Below are 15,432 nucleotides of genomic sequence, written 5' to 3'. Positions count from 1 at the left end.
TCCCTAGATACGTCCTTTAAGCTGCTGTCTGCTTTTTAACGTGCGTCGCCGGAGGTATTGGTGGGTCGCGCCGATGTTCTCTTGCCACTTTTGTTTTGAAGCTATTGCTCCAAAAGTTTGTTTCCATTTGTGAAGCAGCAATGTGTTTCCCGTCGGATGGAGGACATGGAGGCTGATGCTACCGACCCGGAGGATTTAACAAAAGCAGGTTGGTACGGGATGCCAACTTGAACACTAATACATAATTTTCATCACTAGGATGGCAATACTAGTTAACTCAAACTGTTAAAAGTACCACCATCATGTCCATCATTAAAATACAGTTGTGTAGTCGGCCTAAGTGTTCCTCTTCTTCGGTGGTGATTCTTTCATGTAATGACGTTTCAGCTGTTTCTCAATCCTAACTTGCAGCCATCAGCTACCTCGAGACGTCTGTCTGAGCTGAGAGATGGCCACCACTGCCAAAGTGAAGCGGACCCTCCTACTGATGCTCTTCCTGCATCTACATGCAGTCACAGGTACATTACACTGCCCTCGATGAAGCCACCGAATTCTTAATTCTGTGAATTTTCTCATGTGGGACGCAGGGATGTCGGGTTGGGGCGGTTGCTTGGACGGTCAGGATATCTTCTCGAGGGTGGCGGAAAACAGCCTGTGTGGGGAAGTGGTGGTTGACCTCATGGCGGACCCCCCAATGGAAGGGGTCGAGTGGAGACTCCACGGGAAAGATGCCGATTGGTTCTTTTTGGATGGAGGTGTCATACGTTTGAATTCATCACCGGAGAAAGTGCTTGACCGAGAGGTAGTTCCTGATCAATTGACTTTTTATGGTTTTGGTTTTTACAGTACCTGACAAATGTGGCACAAGGTTCCATGGAGCTTTCTAGAACGGTGTTCAGTAGATTCTATACAACAAACACACACACAAAACAAATCACTAAGCAACATGTCACACATCTTCATCCTATTCCTGTCAAGATCTGTCACAGTTTGTTTCCTTGTTTTAATGTTGCCATGGTTTCTGTGTGCTCGCCCCTCCCCTCCTGTGCTCACGACCTATGTAGTTGCCGTCACCTGTCTCTCGTTACCTGTCGTGTATTTAAGTCCTGTCTGCGCCTCACTTCCTTTCGGGTTGTTCTCGTCTCATGTCATGTTTCTAGTCTCCAGTCTGTTCTAGTTGTTCTGTTCAGTTATTCACGTTCCTAGTCGAGCATCTATAGTTTGTCTTTTGAGTTCTTCGATAAACCCTGGTCCATTCACTTTATGACAATTTCTGTTTTTCAGGTACTGGGTCCTGTGCTGATAGCAGAATTATCATGCTATGAAGACAACGTACTTCAGGTAAACGTTTGACGTGAAAAGTTCAGCGGAGGTAAAAGTACTTATGTGGATTTGAGTAGAAGTACTGTTACAGTACTAATATTTTTGGTACTGATTCAGCCTCTGGACTTGAATAAAAGAGCACAGGTTGTGAATTCTAAATCCACATAAACACAAAAATTAAAAATATCAAGAAGAATTTTACTTTAAATTTTATACAATACCATATTTGATTAATTTGTACTCTTAATGAGGGGGGGGGTGACGTCATATGTTTTAGGTTAGCTCGTATGGCTACCGTAGAGTGCTGGGACTTGAATAAAAGTGTTTTTACCTGAAGTGTCAAATCCAGGTCCACAAAATAAACGCCCCGCCGTAGTTTGGCTTTAGCTACAGGTGCTTTGAATCTACCAAGCCGGCAGGTAAACCAGCTACCAGAAGCTAGTTTTGTTTACTTAGCGGTTGATTAGGAGCGCTTCTGGCTAAAGCTAAACTGTGGCACGGGTCATATTTGCTGGATCGGGATTTGACACCTCTGGTTTCTTTACCCCTCTTTAAACCCTAGGATCGATCAAGATTCCAATCTTGACTGACTTTATTGTATATAATAGAAGTAAAAAGCTATCAGAAGAATAGTCAAAGTGAAACTTGAAAATTGACATTAATTTTGTCTACTGCAGAGCGTTTCCAGGATCGCAGTGGAGATCCTCAATGAGAATGACAACTGGCCCGAGTTTGTAGAAGACACCGTCCAAACTGTTGTCATAAACGAGGTACAGACAGAAAATAAATGCACTTTTACTTAAAAAATTTATCCTGCCTTTTGTCCAGCTGACTCCGGTCGATACGCTCGTGTTTACCGTCCTGGCAACTGATGCAGACAATGATCAGATCATTTACTCCATTGACCAGTCATCTGTAAGTTGATCTAAAACGAAGACGACTACCATGAGGCTGAGATCATGATCATACATGCTTGTGTTCTGCAGCCTGACGCAGAGTACTTCAAAATCAATCTTCACAACAGTGGTGAGGTGACGCTCGCCAAAGCTCTTGACTATGAGAACAAAACTCAGCTCTTGCTCACTATCAATGCAGCTGTAAGATTTTTATTTTTGAGATTTTTGACAGCAAAACGCCAATCAAGGTCTTAACAATCCCACTCTGACAGGAAATGAACACAGCAGAGCACTTCAACACTAGCACCGACATCGTGGTGGACGTTCAGGATGGAGACGACCAGTACCCTCAGTTCCTTCCCTGCACGCTGTTGTTTCAGGACCGCACCAATCACATTTGCACCAGTCCCGTTTACACCGTCAATGTCACAGAAGGCAAAGAGGTTGGTTGTCACTCATGTGGGCCGTAAATTGGCAATGAGGTCCCCTGACTCATTTTATTCTGGGCCATCACCTTGGTCTGGTTCTTATAGGACTTTGTACTGGATTTCTCTCCTGGTCCAATCCATGCGGTGGATGGAGACAGAGGACTCAAGGCGACGGTCAACTATGCCATCCTCTCAGGTCGTCCAGTAAAAATTTTCGATAGTCATTCGAAGTAGAATTTTAACCATGCTGTTGTGCTTGCCAGGAGATGACCATGGCCGTTTCTTGATGGACCGACAGACAGGAGAAGTAAAGTTCACCCGCGCGGTGAAGGATAGACTCGTCACACCAGCACTGCACCTTCAAGTTATGGTGAGTGTTACGGTTCGACTTAAATTGTTTTCACATGGTTTACGGAACTTCTCTTTGGACTCACTCGGTGTGCAGGCCTTTCAGGACGACGACCCCAGGAAGTACACCGTAGCCACTGTGCTGGTCCGTGTTCTAGCGGTGAACCGGTTTCATCCAGTATTCGACATGACTGAATACCACGGCTTTGTGATGGCGGGAAAGAGTCCCGCCTCCCTGGTTTATACCTACGGCAACAGGGCGTTGATGTTACACGTGCAAGACCAGGACTTTAAACACGTAGGTCTACCGGCAGTACAATGAAATCCTTGGCCCTTATTCAATTGTCCTCCCTATCCCGTCTCGCAGGGATTTAATCCGATGATCTACTTCACCTTCAGCCCCACGTCCAATCACACGGGAATCTACCGGGTCACACAGGAGGGACTCCTCATTGCCAGGGCCAATCAGCTCAAAGCCAGACAAAAACACCTTCTGCACGTAAGCCCCCAGCAGCCAAGTGACTCATTGCGCTCCTTTCGATTCAGGTCTTAGGTGCCTTGCAAACCGAGGTCCCAATTGTCTAATGAATATTAACAAGGGCAGCTGATTAAAAACAAAGCGCACAGTGTTGCATAAATATCGATATTTGGCAGGTAATGGCGAGAGACCGGGAGTCAGGTGATGCCGTTGTCTCTACCGTGGTGGTGGATGTATTATCTGAAAGCCAATCAAGTAAGAATCCTCCTGAAATCCCTGAAACGATTGAAAACTAAATTCAGGAAATCTCGTCAGTTCCTCTGAGCGCTCTGATAGACGACCGCGCTATCAGTTGCACCCTGGGCAAAGCCTTGTTCCTCAGCACGGCCTTCCTGACGGTGATTGGCTGCGTTGTGACCTTGGTTCTGTGGCTGAAGAGGAAACATAAGGGCCATCTGGACCCCCTGGAGAGGGGTTGCGTGGCCCAGGGCAAGCACCCCAACGTGGTAAGATGTCTGGACAATTAGGATCAGCTTATTAAGCATGTGAGTGTGCTTGTCTTCTTAATGTGCTTGTTTTGTCCGCAGAGCCTTCGATGGTTTCAACTGGTGAGTTGAGTTACGGCTAAACTGAACGGAATTTTCCGTTATGATGGTGATGGATGGAATTGACAGATGTCGCTTAACTTTTGACATCAGGTGAATCCGAGCGGTGGCACACCACGGGTGGAAGATGTGAGCTTCAGCAGTGAAGACTACGGAGCAACGAATCCTTCGTTCAGCTTCTCGGGGAAAGACCCTCCATCCTGCCAACAGCCCAACAATGGGGGCAGCGACCAGTCGACGGCTCCCCTCGATGCCACCCTGAGCTTGTCTGAAGCAAACTGTGCCACCATCACCTTCAACAGCGTCTCCACCCCCACCGGGAACTTGTCTTGCTTGTCCACCTTCAGGCCAAACTCTGTGGACATCAACCCCATTGAGCCCACAGAAAACTCGGATTCACCTCCACCGGATCCATCTGTACCTTGCACCTGTCTCGACTCGCAAACAAGTACCGAGGACCCTGTTGAGACACCCGCCAGCCCCTCACCCTCGTCTGCTAGTGTCCCTCGCATCCAGACCCGGATCACCTCAGCGGAGATAGAGAAACCTTTCAGCAAGCCTCATGCGGCGTCATCGCAAAACCCTTCGGACTCCCCTCGACTGCTTTCGCCGCCCACCCCCGAGCAGCTCCCTTTGAAGGCCACGCTGGTTATGGTGGACGCGTCACCTGAACAGTCAAGATGGAGCGACGAGGATGACCAGCCCTGCACGTCGCTGGACCAGCCAGAGCAACCCCAACACCAGGAGCGGGAGGATCAGCCGCCGAACCGCGAGGACGACGAAGGATTTCTGGCTGACGAAGACGCCGACAAGAACAGCGAGGACGAATTTGAGGCGGACGACGATGAGTTAATGAGGGTCATGTCTCGGTGCAATCCCATGTTTATCACGTTCACCCAGTGATGGAAGAATCGGATGCACGGCGGACAAAAGGGGGCGCCGGCATTCAACTTTGAAAAAGTATTTGACAACCCACTAAATTTTTTTTGCCTTTTTAAATCCTAAATATTCTCCAAACCACAATAAAATACAATTGCAAATACACAGACAAGAACCTCATGCTCAAGTATTTATTTTTAACTGACACAAATAATGCTTCATTCTAAATATTTTATCTCCCACTCTGAATTAGCCTATAGAGAATTTTCTAAATGAAGAACAATCACTGGTTGATATTCTTCCTGCACTCTACAGGCTTAAGTGAACCCTAAAAATTTTAAATAATTGCTCACGCCTGTAGAGAAACTTTTACCAAATGAAGTCAACTGTAAAGAAAAAAACAAAACCATAAAAATTCAGTAGTCATCGATATAAACGAGGGCTCTTCCAAAATTGGTAGCCTTGCTGCTCACAAACAGGTCGTAGTTGTTCAGCATTTCAGTCTTGGACAGCCTGCCATCCTAGTGAAAATGGAGTATATAGGAAATGAGTGATCATCGACGGGATGAAGATGAAGGGCTTACTTTGTTGACATCGCACTCGGAGAACAAGCGCTTGGCCTCTTCTTCAGCGCGGATGTGATCGTTGGGCTTGATCCATTCTCGGATCTCATCCGTGTCCAACTTGCCATTCCCATCCTTGTCCAGGCCTTTGAAATTGCGCCTGCTGAGCCACATCGACCCAGGTTCAGGCTCGCCTTCCTTCAGGTACCTTTCACCTGAGGACGTGAACACGAACATGGTCGAGTTTTACTCGTGTTATTTCCTTGTTACGTAGGAGTTTCAAGGTTTAAAAATCCCATACCAATTATGCTAATTAGCTTAGCTAATGAGCTTCCCATACCATGCTAATTGGTGCATCTACCGTTTCTGCTTTGGATATATGGTTTGGTTGAACATATTTAAATATACATTTGCATTTTTATTTTAAAAAATTCAGTTTTCCAAAAACTGATGTATATCCTATACAATGTTATTAATTTTCAAATTATTAATTAGTTATTAATCTGTTCAACTGAGGATCTAGGCAATTTTTGAAGTTAACTATTTTAAGATTTAAATTAAAAAAAAACTGAATATCAAAAAATGACAGGCCATTAATTTAAATAAAAAAAAACAGAATATCAAAAAATGACAGGCAAGGTAACAATTGTTTTTTTGTACAGCACAACTAAGTATGTCATAAAAAATATATCACCTTTGATTTGATTTCATAAACAATTTACCAATATACTCCCCCAATTCAATCATGCCATTTCCGTTGTCGTCCATGTCTTCCAGTGTTTGCTAGAAGGGAAGAAAAAAATTTAAACAGCTATTGACGCAGCAGTGTCATTTATCGGATGTCGTTTTTACCACTCACACGTATAGCAGTCTCCTCCATGTGATCGAAACGCTCGGGGTAAATGAAAGCGGCGTACTCTGATCTGTTCACCTTCTGGTCCTCGTCGTGGTCGACTACCTTGAACCTCTTTGCGTCGCGCGCCAGCATCCAGTTGAGGCCATGGCTACCCTTGGGTTCTGGGCGATCTGGGGTCAAAGCCGGGATTTAACATCAAGGTGGATTTTTATAAACTCCGCATTAGGGTTCTTACTGATACGCTCTCCGTAGGTGACGTTGGTGTACTCTTCCCATGACACCAGACCATCGGCGTTGAGATCGAACTGTGGCCACTGGTGGTCAATTCTCTGGAAGACCCATGTCTTGTACATGCGTTTGATCCAATTACTCAGTTCCTCCATGGTCACATAACTATCCTGGTTTGTATCCATAAGCGCCGCCACGATGCTGCCGATAAAAGCAAACGGGTGAAAAAGTTGACCTAGAATATTGGAAATGTTCAGTTTGTTTTAGAAATTGTGCTTTGTTCACTCCCACAACGGCGCAATTGCCCCTTTCTGAGCATTTTAAAAGAAAAGATACAAGATACTTGTATCTTTTGCAAGATACTTTTTGCTTAACATGTTCTGAGTATGAAGAACCTACCAATTTCCATTATATGTTTTAAATATTTTAAATTAAGAGGGCTTTATTGTTGGAGCAGGTGCCTTGTTAGTACATTTAGCCAAAAAGCATTCATTTTGGGATATTGGGATTTTTCCATAAAATGATCAAAAGGTGAGAAGTTGCTTTTATCTCTGGCCTCACGTTTTGGAGCGCAACCTTACCTGAAGTGCATATGGCGCTCCTCAATTGTGAGCTCGTCTAAGATGTTGGGTTCCTCCTGGTTGGTGAAGTCCTTCACCGTGGTCTCGCCGTTGGCATCCACCACACAGAGGAGATGGAAAAAGAAAAATGGCCACAGCTTCATCCTGCCAATGTAGATGCAGTTGTTAAATTGTTAGCACTGGTATTGACAAATAAATTGACAAAAATTTAAAAAGGATAGATTGAGGAAATTTATTCAGCAAAAATATGTTGTATTAATTGCGATAATTGGTTTTAAATACCCTTGGCGAATTCCATTTTAATCCGCTCCAAATATTCACATTTTTTTTCACAAACGTTCTGCATCTTTAACTCAACTTACTTCCAAGTTGTATTCTTTGTTTCTCGTCGCTGCTGTACATCAATGATGGATTGTAAACCGATCTACCGTTTCTTCTGAATGTTGTCTGTCCAGGAGGAACAGCCAAGTACCTACCCCAAAAAAAACGTGAGTCATAAAGATGAGGTTTCATGTGTTTATTACATTCAATCTTCTATGATATGTCATAAACTGCTGAAAGAATTTTGACACGATGTAGAAATGACATCAGAACTTTAAAGAAAATCTTTTGCCCTTTACACAACAGCCTGCCAGAGATGTTTATGTGACTCACAAAGCAAATGCAAAATTACAAACAGATGCGATGTAATAACCTTCAGATATTGCAACATGTTTTTGTTAACCCGATCCTTCTTTTAAAATAATTCAATATAATTTGAATAAACCAAAGTACTCAATTTAAAAAAAGTTGGGTGGTTCGAGGTAGATTAAAATTAATTCTAGGTAGATTAAATTACTATTGCTTAAAAATAGTCAGTGTTGGTTCATATCCAAGTTAACACAATAGTCATTTATGAGCAATAAACTGCATGTAATGATTTATTTTGACACTTTAGTGTGTGAATTTGTGCGATATACGTTAATTTAATCCAAAAATTAAAAACTGTTGTCTTAAATCAGTAGACTGAAATTAAAGGGTAAATCTTAATTCCTTGAAGTTGTGATGCAATGCATTCGTTCCTTTTGTTATATTAAAGTTTGAATGTAATAAAGCACTTATGCTTTGACCTTTATGATACTAGCTGGATGAGTTTGCGCTCACCTTTTCTGTGAAGTCTATTTTATTATTACAGTGCTTGGTTGCTACACGATTGATTTCCATCCAGAATTTAAGGAGAAAAGAAAAAAGGAGGCCAAACTGACATTGTAAATTTTTTACATAGTTTTTATTAAGATATTTTCAATCACAAAAACTGGACTTGATCGTCAGCTCAGTTTGCAGAACAACATATTTACATTTAAATCTCTACAAAAAGGCTTCTTAAGCAGAGCGCCAATAAAAAAAAAAAAAAAAAGAAACATGTTAATGATTTAAAAGTATGCACAGTGGTTTTAAACGTTGGTGGTGATAATATCAGCATAGCAAAGGCATTTAATACTCTTTGCAATGGAGAAATAAAGGCTTGTTGAGTGTTTTTGGCTTGGCACATAAAACAAAAGTGTAAAACAATGCCAAAAGTGGATGTCAGTTGTCAAAAAAAGACAAGAAAATGTACTGTACACACAAAGACACAACTTATAGCAATGACGCAACAGAGCATTCCGTCCATAAATTTAGATGCCTTAAACTTACAAAGTGAACAAAAGGGTCTATTTTTTTAAAAGTCCAATTTAGCCCTTGTTACAAAAATTCAAACGGTGCAACAACGTCAATAAATCAGGCTAGGTTATTGTCCAGTGCATTGCAAAAAAAACAAAACAAAAGCACCCAAACTATTCTGCATGCATTAACCTTTGACTTTCTTATCCATTCAAACTGGATCGAACAAGGAAGCTTTGCAAAAGTGTGTGTGTGCGTGTGCATGACAAGAGACATTCAAAAAGTTAAATAAATTAGATGACCTGTGTGTATATATAAAAAAGAAACGGTGATATCCACTGAGAAGAGGAGTAATGAGGCGTGGTGGACACAAAGTCTTTGCGGACGGCTGCAAATTTAGAACTCGTCGTGCCGAGTGAGGGCTTCTCCAAAGTCGGTGGCCTGGCTTCCCACAAACAGGTCGTACTTGTCCACGATTTCCTCCTTGGTCAGAACTCCGTCCTGGTGGAAGGAGGGTTCAAATAAATGTACTATACGGAAAATTATTTTTCAAAAATTGTATACAATCTTTTCCAACTTTGAGAGGGTTCGGCAAGCCTTGCATGCCGAGGGCTTACTTTGTTCGTGTCGGACTCGTGGACCAGGTGCTTGGCCTCGGCCTCTGCGTGGTCGTAGTCGTTTGGCAAGATCCAGTCCCGTGTCTCATCCCTGTCCATCTTGCCGTCTTTGTTCTTGTCCCGGAACTCGCTGAACTGCTCCCTCTCCGTCTTCACCCACTCGGGCTCGGTGGTGCCTTCCTCGTTGTACATATCACCTGTGAAGGGGAACACCACCATGGTCAGGTCCTTCTTGTGTCGCCCTCAATCAGCTTTCAGACCCCAAAGTGTCTCTTTTGATTTTGATGAAGAACTTACCAATGTACTCGTCCAGGTCAATTAGGCCATCTCCATTCTTGTCGATGTCTTCCATCGTTTCCTACGAGGCAGGGCAATGTAAACAAACAGCTACCATGAAAGCGGTGTGCTACCTGCCGGGCGTTGTTATCACTCACGATCACCACGATGTCCTTCATGTGGTCGAACTCCTCGGGGTGAATGAAGGCGGTGAATTCTTCTTTGGTGGCCTTCTGGTCACCGTCCTGGTCAGCCATTTTGAATCTCCTTTCATCCCGCACCATCATCTGTCTGTAGCTGAAGTCATCGTCGGGTTCGGGTTCATCTGCGGTCAAAGATTGAGAATTGGCGGCATGGTGGTGGATTTTTATCAAACTGCGGCTGAAGGTTCTTACCGAGAATGTATCCGTACGTGGCGTTCTTGTACTCCTCCCATGACACCTTGCCGTCTTGATCAAGGTCATGCGTCTTCCACTGGCGATCCACGTCCTCGTAGATCCACCTCTTTTGCGCGTGCTTGATCCACTTCTTCATCTCATCCTCTGTCACGAAACCGTTCTTGTCTTCATCGATGCGCTCCACAAGCATGCTGCAGACAACACAAGAGCAGATCAATGAAAAACAGAACGTGGGGGTAATAGTAGCAATATTTAAATCTGTCAAATGATGCTGAAAGAGCACAACTTTACCCGAGTCGCTCCTTGCTCTCCTCAGGAGTGAGCTGATCGAAAGTCTTGGCCTCCTCCTGGCCCAAGAAAGCCTCGTGGTCGTAGTCAAAGTTCTCTGCGTCGTCATGCTCCCGGTTGCTGAGCGGGTCGTCGTGATGGACGCGTTCCTTCTTCTCGGTGGGCTTGCTGGTGGCATACACCACACAGAGTGCAAAGCACATTAAAAACGCCCGCAGTTCCATCCTCCCCATGTAGACACGGCAACCCTCTCTGCACCTGCGTGGGTGAAATAGGACATTGTTAGCAAGGGAAGGAAAACAAAATGTGTCCTCATGTCACTGTGAAACACCTCCATTGTCATTTGAGGTATTAATCTCCATAATTCATACTCTGGAGCTGATGAGCATTAATATTTTCTCAAGTGTATGCTGACTGTGGATGATGAAACATGGTGTCATTAGTTTGACTCTCATGGAAGTCTTTCAACTTAGTTATATCATGCCAAATCACAGAAGAACTATTTTAAGTGCCAGATTAAAGTCAATCACGCTCTTTAAACATAGAAAATTAAACACTGGTGAATCACAAAGCAGATGCGACGCTTAGGTAACACAAATAACAAAATAAGTGGCACATCTTTAAACGTATAAAACACGTTACTGGTAAACAAGTGATTGATTATGATTGGAGAAGAGTGACCGTTATATTCAAAACGGACTTGCTGATGCTACATTTGACCGGCTAGCTTAGCGCAACATTTCTATAACATATTTTACTACGTGTAACGCAAAGTTGCTCCGGATATTGTGTAACACATACTGGCGGTATTTAAATTAAACGACATTTGTGTTTTAATTGAGTCCAAATTTATTTCAAGATGACTTACCGATGTCTTGAGATAAGTTCGTCGATGTGGCCGTCGACTCCAGGAAACACACCCCGATGGGCGAACGGCGAGTAGCCAATGACGTTGCGAGGACGCAGATGCCATGTCGCTCGCTCATTGGTCCACATCCTGTGAGCATCATTGATTGGATTGGCCAAAAACCGCCACGTCCTCAAAGGCAATCTTTTCTTTTCAGTCAACGTTTCCAATTACGTACAACAGTCAAAGTAGGATTTTTTTTATTCAATAATGTTTCAAAACACATTAACTACAAAAAAACTGCAAATCACAGAATGTACATGAAAAAAGCAAAATGCTTACTGTCAGGGTGACAATGTCAATGAAAATATTAAAAATATTTTTTAAAGGGGCAGCTACTCCATATTGACAGGGACACAAAGTAGGAAAATACAAATGACATTGTCAAAACGCCTGGTTCATTAAATAATAATATGGACAATAAAAACAAAACACATCTTCATTGCATGTCTGGTGTGCATCCTTCCTGTTTTGTTTCTTCAACCGACTGGCAGACTGCTTCGCCCTGCTTAATGCCTTCAGCACCTGCCCACACAAAAACAATGTTATATTGTGATTTTGTACTCCACAGCAATGTTATCTATTACCTGCATCACTTTCATTTTCTTTTTTCGTGCTGAGGAAGACCCGCTGCATCATGAGTTTCTTCACCGTCTGACACTTGTACATCAGCTCAGGTACACCGCCTTATTTTCCCGTAGACGTGCACAAACATCAAGATCAAGTATGATCATTCAGAGAAGACATTTAGCGTGGAGACTTTACCTTTGCCTTCTCCCTCCTCAAAAAGAACGCATGTTCCTATGGCATCTTTGGAATGGGAAATTGGTGGAGAAAAAAAATGGAAATAAATGATTGCTTTGAAAGTCTGTCAGTAGCTGGTTAAGTGTGAAGATGTACAATAAAACTGCTGTAGTTTTTCTTTTTTACATATCTTGATCATTTGATCATGTAGCCATATGGTCTGTTTACCATATTAATTTCTTTCTAAAGCCAATACAAGGTACAAGCTATTTTTGTCCTTAACAAACTTGTTTGAAGTTCTATCCCACAACAGTGAAACTTCTTCTTACCTTCATATTCACCTGCAAACACATACTGGCCCACTTGCATCATTGGCTGATCACTGTCAATATCCTATCAGACAAAACAAATGAGTTGATTTAAGAATCACAGTGACAGACGGTGTTTTTTCTTTTTGGAGACAACGAAAAAACCCCCACAAAAGTCCAAACTTACCAGAATTTTGCAGGTGCCCCGAGACTTGAACATAGCATCATTATTTATGATCCCAGAGAGTTCGACAACAACAATCTGCTCCTGGACACAGGCAAGTATCAAATTTGTCAAAATTGACCAACCTAATTGTTCTAATAGTCAAAAAAGTGCAATAAAGAACACAGAGAGGAGCGCAAGAAAACAGTTAGGCGAACAACTGTTTTGGTGTAGACAGCACGCATGTGCAAGCGTGTCTTAAAACCCTCACAAAAACTAACGTGCTGGCCACACAATTATATTTTTCAAATCTAAAGGCATTTATTTACATTGCTAATATCACGTACCTCCTCTTCCCATTCGTCATCCATGTTTATTGTCACGTTACCCACGAAAGAGGGTCAATGTTTATTTTCTTGCCGCCTGGATAAAACCATTGGCGCGCCTACTTCCGCGATTGGTACGGTGGCCGAGAATGTAGAATGTGACGTAATTCTGTAATTGGGCTTCCTCACCAGTAAGTGTCGCTGTGGTCCATATAATTTACTCTCTTGTGGAGGACATGGCTGCGCCATACATTTTGTGCTTCATTTGCTGTTGTTTAGTGATTTTTGTACTACTGCTATTGTTATTAATTAACACCTTTAAGAACTGAAAAAAATGAGTATTATGTTTAATAAGAAATCAGTTTACATTATAATCCAAATAAAAATAATGTTTTTTTTTTTTTACCCAAGTGTAAAATATGAATAAAATACTAACACAAATACACTTTTTTTTTAAAGACCATAAGCATAATTTGGCCAATGATTTATTAATGACACAGAAGGAAACTATTTTGTGCTCCTAAAGTGATTGACATATGCGACTGTTGTGTAGCACACATGCAGCTGCTGTTCGTGCATGTGTGCAAATGTGTGTGTGCATGGACTTTTCTGTATGTGCTGTGCTCACGCAACTTCTGGTAAGTCAAACTCCTTGTAATCTATTGCTTGCTTTGTTTAATTGAAATATATCTTACTGTCTCCTCACTTTTGAATTGGGTAATGAAATTTAATACTGGTGGGCGGGTGAGGGAAAAAAAGCACCTATAAATAGAAAAAAAAGAAACAAAGCCAAGTTATTTGATCTTAGATTAGTCTTCTCGGCAATTGGAACGAAGTAGCTTCTTTGTACTTACTGAAAAGACAACTATTTGTGCAAAGGTCATTAAAAAGTCAGCAAAATTTCCACAATCAGTTTAAGACTGCCATGCCTACACCCAATTACTAGTTCTGTCGCAAAATTGTTTTTTTTTTTTTGCTTCTTGACTTATTTAGAAAAGTGCCCGTTCGACCTATGACCTAGGAAACAGACCAAGATGACCCTTCAGTGGACGGCCGTGGCCTTCTTTCTCTATGTCGAAATAGGGATCAACATCATCCTGTGTGCACCTTTCGTATCAGCACAGAGGTAGAATATAAAGTTTACTATTATATTTGGAGTGAAAACAAAAGTATGTTTAGTGCTAGAATTGCAATACATGTAAATAATTAATATGTTAAATTATAGGTCACATTAATGGTGAAAAAAAAAGTTCTTTTAATTGTGTTTTAGGCTCTGTAAAGATTGTAACTGTAGTAGTACATATAAAATATTTTTGCAGATGGCGCATGGTATTCAGTTGGAGAATATGGAGGTGGTTATCCCCTTATTGGAATAAGTGTTTCTTCACCATGATCATGGTTCTCATTGTTCTTTTCCTCGGTGAGCTACCTGGACACCTCTGTTGTTCATCTCAACTACAAAATGTGAGTCTAACATTTTATCCACCTCTCAGATGCTGCTCGAGAGGTACACAAGTACTCAAACCCCGAACCGATGCAAGAGGCTCAGGTGAACGCCAATCTCTTCGACCACCTTCACATGAGGCTCTTCAGAGCGCAGAGGAACCTCTACATCTCAGGCTTCTCACTCTTCCTCTGGCTGTTAGTGTTATTTCCTACAACTCATTGAAAAACATTGCTTTATTTGCCATATCTGTGCATTTTATGTATGTTCCAGTGTCATGCGACGGGTCATCGTCTTGATCAACCAGGTGGCTGTTGCTGCGGAGAACAATGCGGGTCTTCAGGCACAGATGGAGAGCGCTGCCAAAGCCGCCAACAAACATCAAGAGGACAACCGTGTACTCAAACAAGTCAGAAGAAATCACAATTTTATGATAGGACTGTATCGAAAAGTATGACTTTGGTAAATGTAATCATTGTCCCCAGGCTCTCTCAGATGAGGAAAAGGTCATTTCAGAAAAGAATCATCAGCTGAAGATTGAAGTTGAGAGCCTGTCCAGTCAGCTGAAGGTGGCAAAAGAGGGTGAGTTTTTGCCACAAAACGTTCTTTTCACAAAAAAATAATTGACTGAAATAAGATCATGGATTGGAAGTATCTGCTTCTCTAAATCTGTTGCATTATTAGCAAAAAAAAAAAACTTATTTGAAGTCTTGCTTGTGTGTAGCCGTGCAAAAGTCCCATACTGAAATGGAGGCCATGGGCAGGCAGGCCAAAGGTCTGGCCAAGGAATACGACCGACTGCTAAGCGAGCATCATCAGCTCCAGGTAAATAAACATGAATCTCCTGATTCTTAACTCTTCTAATTATTTCATATTCTTTTTAATCCTCAGAATCTTCAGAGTGCTTCAGACAAAAAGATCCAATAAACACGGAAGGAAACTGACAATTCATGAAGGGGATATGTTATTTATAGAAAATGTACTTTTTTATTGTTTGTATTTAATATTGGTAGCTTCAGATAAGATGTAGTGGAAAAAATGTGCAATAAAGTCACTGTAATGCTTTTGCATGTGGGCAAGGAGAGCCATGGTTACGTGTGTCCTTTTAGCAGTTTATTGAATTGGACAAACAGTA

At 42.2% G+C, this 15,432-nt stretch overlaps 5 protein-coding genes across 5 annotated transcripts; 2 read left to right on the top strand and 3 right to left on the bottom strand.

Annotated features, from left to right (window-relative positions):
- The first annotated feature begins 406 nt into the window (after nt 1–406).
- Nucleotides 407–5,124, top strand: LOC125971091 (protocadherin-15). Its single transcript, XM_049724037.2, has 15 exons — nt 407–518; nt 588–802; nt 1,285–1,341; nt 2,001–2,093; nt 2,152–2,238; nt 2,310–2,420; nt 2,492–2,662; nt 2,753–2,843; nt 2,911–3,017; nt 3,093–3,293; nt 3,363–3,494; nt 3,650–3,728; nt 3,789–3,979; nt 4,061–4,081; nt 4,172–5,124. Exons 1-15 carry the CDS (start codon nt 449–451, stop codon nt 4,979–4,981), a joined length of 2,436 nt encoding a protein of 811 aa, XP_049579994.1. The 5' UTR covers nt 407–448; the 3' UTR covers nt 4,982–5,124.
- Nucleotides 5,125–5,134: 10 nt separating this feature from the next.
- Nucleotides 5,135–7,705, bottom strand: LOC125971096 (calumenin-A-like). Its single transcript, XM_049724042.1, has 7 exons — nt 7,548–7,705; nt 7,186–7,329; nt 6,612–6,805; nt 6,380–6,546; nt 6,243–6,303; nt 5,542–5,735; nt 5,135–5,478 (listed from the first exon to the last, which is right to left on the bottom strand). Exons 2-7 carry the CDS (start codon nt 7,326–7,328, stop codon nt 5,374–5,376), a joined length of 864 nt encoding a protein of 287 aa, XP_049579999.1. The 5' UTR covers nt 7,329; nt 7,548–7,705; the 3' UTR covers nt 5,135–5,373.
- A 725-nt stretch (nt 7,706–8,430) lies between these two features.
- Nucleotides 8,431–11,424, bottom strand: LOC125970618 (calumenin-B). The gene is made up of 7 exons (XM_049723133.1): nt 11,274–11,424; nt 10,409–10,663; nt 10,115–10,308; nt 9,878–10,044; nt 9,741–9,801; nt 9,444–9,640; nt 8,431–9,327 (listed from the first exon to the last, which is right to left on the bottom strand). The coding sequence occupies exons 1-7, from the start codon at nt 11,399–11,401 to the stop codon at nt 9,223–9,225; spliced, it is 1,107 nt and encodes a 368-aa protein (XP_049579090.1). The 5' UTR covers nt 11,402–11,424; the 3' UTR covers nt 8,431–9,222.
- Nucleotides 11,425–11,495: 71 nt separating this feature from the next.
- Nucleotides 11,496–13,028, bottom strand: gtf3c6 (general transcription factor IIIC, polypeptide 6, alpha). Its single transcript, XM_049723134.2, has 6 exons — nt 12,875–13,028; nt 12,552–12,632; nt 12,386–12,449; nt 12,078–12,122; nt 11,900–11,998; nt 11,496–11,837 (listed from the first exon to the last, which is right to left on the bottom strand). The coding sequence occupies exons 1-6, from the start codon at nt 12,896–12,898 to the stop codon at nt 11,752–11,754; spliced, it is 399 nt and encodes a 132-aa protein (XP_049579091.1). The 5' UTR covers nt 12,899–13,028; the 3' UTR covers nt 11,496–11,751.
- A 340-nt stretch (nt 13,029–13,368) lies between these two features.
- Nucleotides 13,369–15,379, top strand: LOC125970189 (B-cell receptor-associated protein 29). Its single transcript, XM_049722209.1, has 8 exons — nt 13,369–13,491; nt 13,847–13,979; nt 14,173–14,273; nt 14,347–14,494; nt 14,571–14,706; nt 14,783–14,879; nt 15,022–15,122; nt 15,189–15,379. Exons 2-8 carry the CDS (start codon nt 13,888–13,890, stop codon nt 15,222–15,224), a joined length of 711 nt encoding a protein of 236 aa, XP_049578166.1. The 5' UTR covers nt 13,369–13,491; nt 13,847–13,887; the 3' UTR covers nt 15,225–15,379.
- The last annotated feature ends 53 nt before the right edge of the window (nt 15,380–15,432 follow it).

This window comes from Syngnathus scovelli, chromosome 6 (genome assembly GCF_024217435.2).
Source record: "Syngnathus scovelli strain Florida chromosome 6, RoL_Ssco_1.2, whole genome shotgun sequence".
In the NCBI taxonomy this organism is placed as follows: Eukaryota; Metazoa; Chordata; class Actinopteri; order Syngnathiformes; family Syngnathidae; genus Syngnathus; species Syngnathus scovelli.
The sequence above is the reverse complement of the archived record's forward strand: the minus strand, read 5'-3'. Positions and strand labels throughout refer to the sequence as shown.

What these genes read in the sequence shown, in the direction of transcription:
- LOC125971091 (XM_049724037.2), top strand. Translation starts at nt 449, where the DNA reads ATGGCCACCACTGCCAAAGTGAAGCGGACCCTCCTACTGATGCTCTTC. An exon ending in AAGACCAGGACTTTAAACAC is followed by an intron (nt 3,294 to 3,362) that starts GTAGGTCTACCG and finishes CCCGTCTCGCAG; the next exon opens with GGATTTAATCCGATGATCTA. An exon ending in AGGGCAAGCACCCCAACGTG is followed by an intron (nt 3,980 to 4,060) that starts GTAAGATGTCTG and finishes TTTTGTCCGCAG; the next exon opens with AGCCTTCGATGGTTTCAACT.
- LOC125971096 (XM_049724042.1), bottom strand. Translation starts at nt 7,328, where the DNA reads ATGAAGCTGTGGCCATTTTTCTTTTTCCATCTCCTCTGTGTGGTGGAT. An exon ending in GAGCGCCATATGCACTTCAG is followed by an intron (nt 6,806 to 7,185) that starts GTAAGGTTGCGC and finishes TTTTATCGGCAG; the next exon opens with CATCGTGGCGGCGCTTATGG. An exon ending in TGGAGGAGACTGCTATACGT is followed by an intron (nt 6,304 to 6,379) that starts GTGAGTGGTAAA and finishes CTTCCCTTCTAG; the next exon opens with CAAACACTGGAAGACATGGA.
- LOC125970618 (XM_049723133.1), bottom strand. Translation starts at nt 11,401, where the DNA reads ATGTGGACCAATGAGCGAGCGACATGGCATCTGCGTCCTCGCAACGTC. An exon ending in GAGAGCAAGGAGCGACTCGG is followed by an intron (nt 10,309 to 10,408) that starts GTAAAGTTGTGC and finishes TGTTGTCTGCAG; the next exon opens with CATGCTTGTGGAGCGCATCG. An exon ending in TGAAGGACATCGTGGTGATC is followed by an intron (nt 9,802 to 9,877) that starts GTGAGTGATAAC and finishes CCTGCCTCGTAG; the next exon opens with GAAACGATGGAAGACATCGA.
- gtf3c6 (XM_049723134.2), bottom strand. Translation starts at nt 12,898, where the DNA reads ATGGATGACGAATGGGAAGAGGAG. An exon ending in GTTTGCAGGTGAATATGAAG is followed by an intron (nt 12,123 to 12,385) that starts GTAAGAAGAAGT and finishes CCCATTCCAAAG; the next exon opens with ATGCCATAGGAACATGCGTT. An exon ending in TGAGGAGGGAGAAGGCAAAG is followed by an intron (nt 11,999 to 12,077) that starts GTAAAGTCTCCA and finishes CGGGAAAATAAG; the next exon opens with GCGGTGTACCTGAGCTGATG.
- LOC125970189 (XM_049722209.1), top strand. Translation starts at nt 13,888, where the DNA reads ATGACCCTTCAGTGGACGGCCGTGGCCTTCTTTCTCTATGTCGAAATA. An exon ending in CCTTTCGTATCAGCACAGAG is followed by an intron (nt 13,980 to 14,172) that starts GTAGAATATAAA and finishes ATATTTTTGCAG; the next exon opens with ATGGCGCATGGTATTCAGTT. An exon ending in TTCTCACTCTTCCTCTGGCT is followed by an intron (nt 14,495 to 14,570) that starts GTTAGTGTTATT and finishes TGTATGTTCCAG; the next exon opens with TGTCATGCGACGGGTCATCG.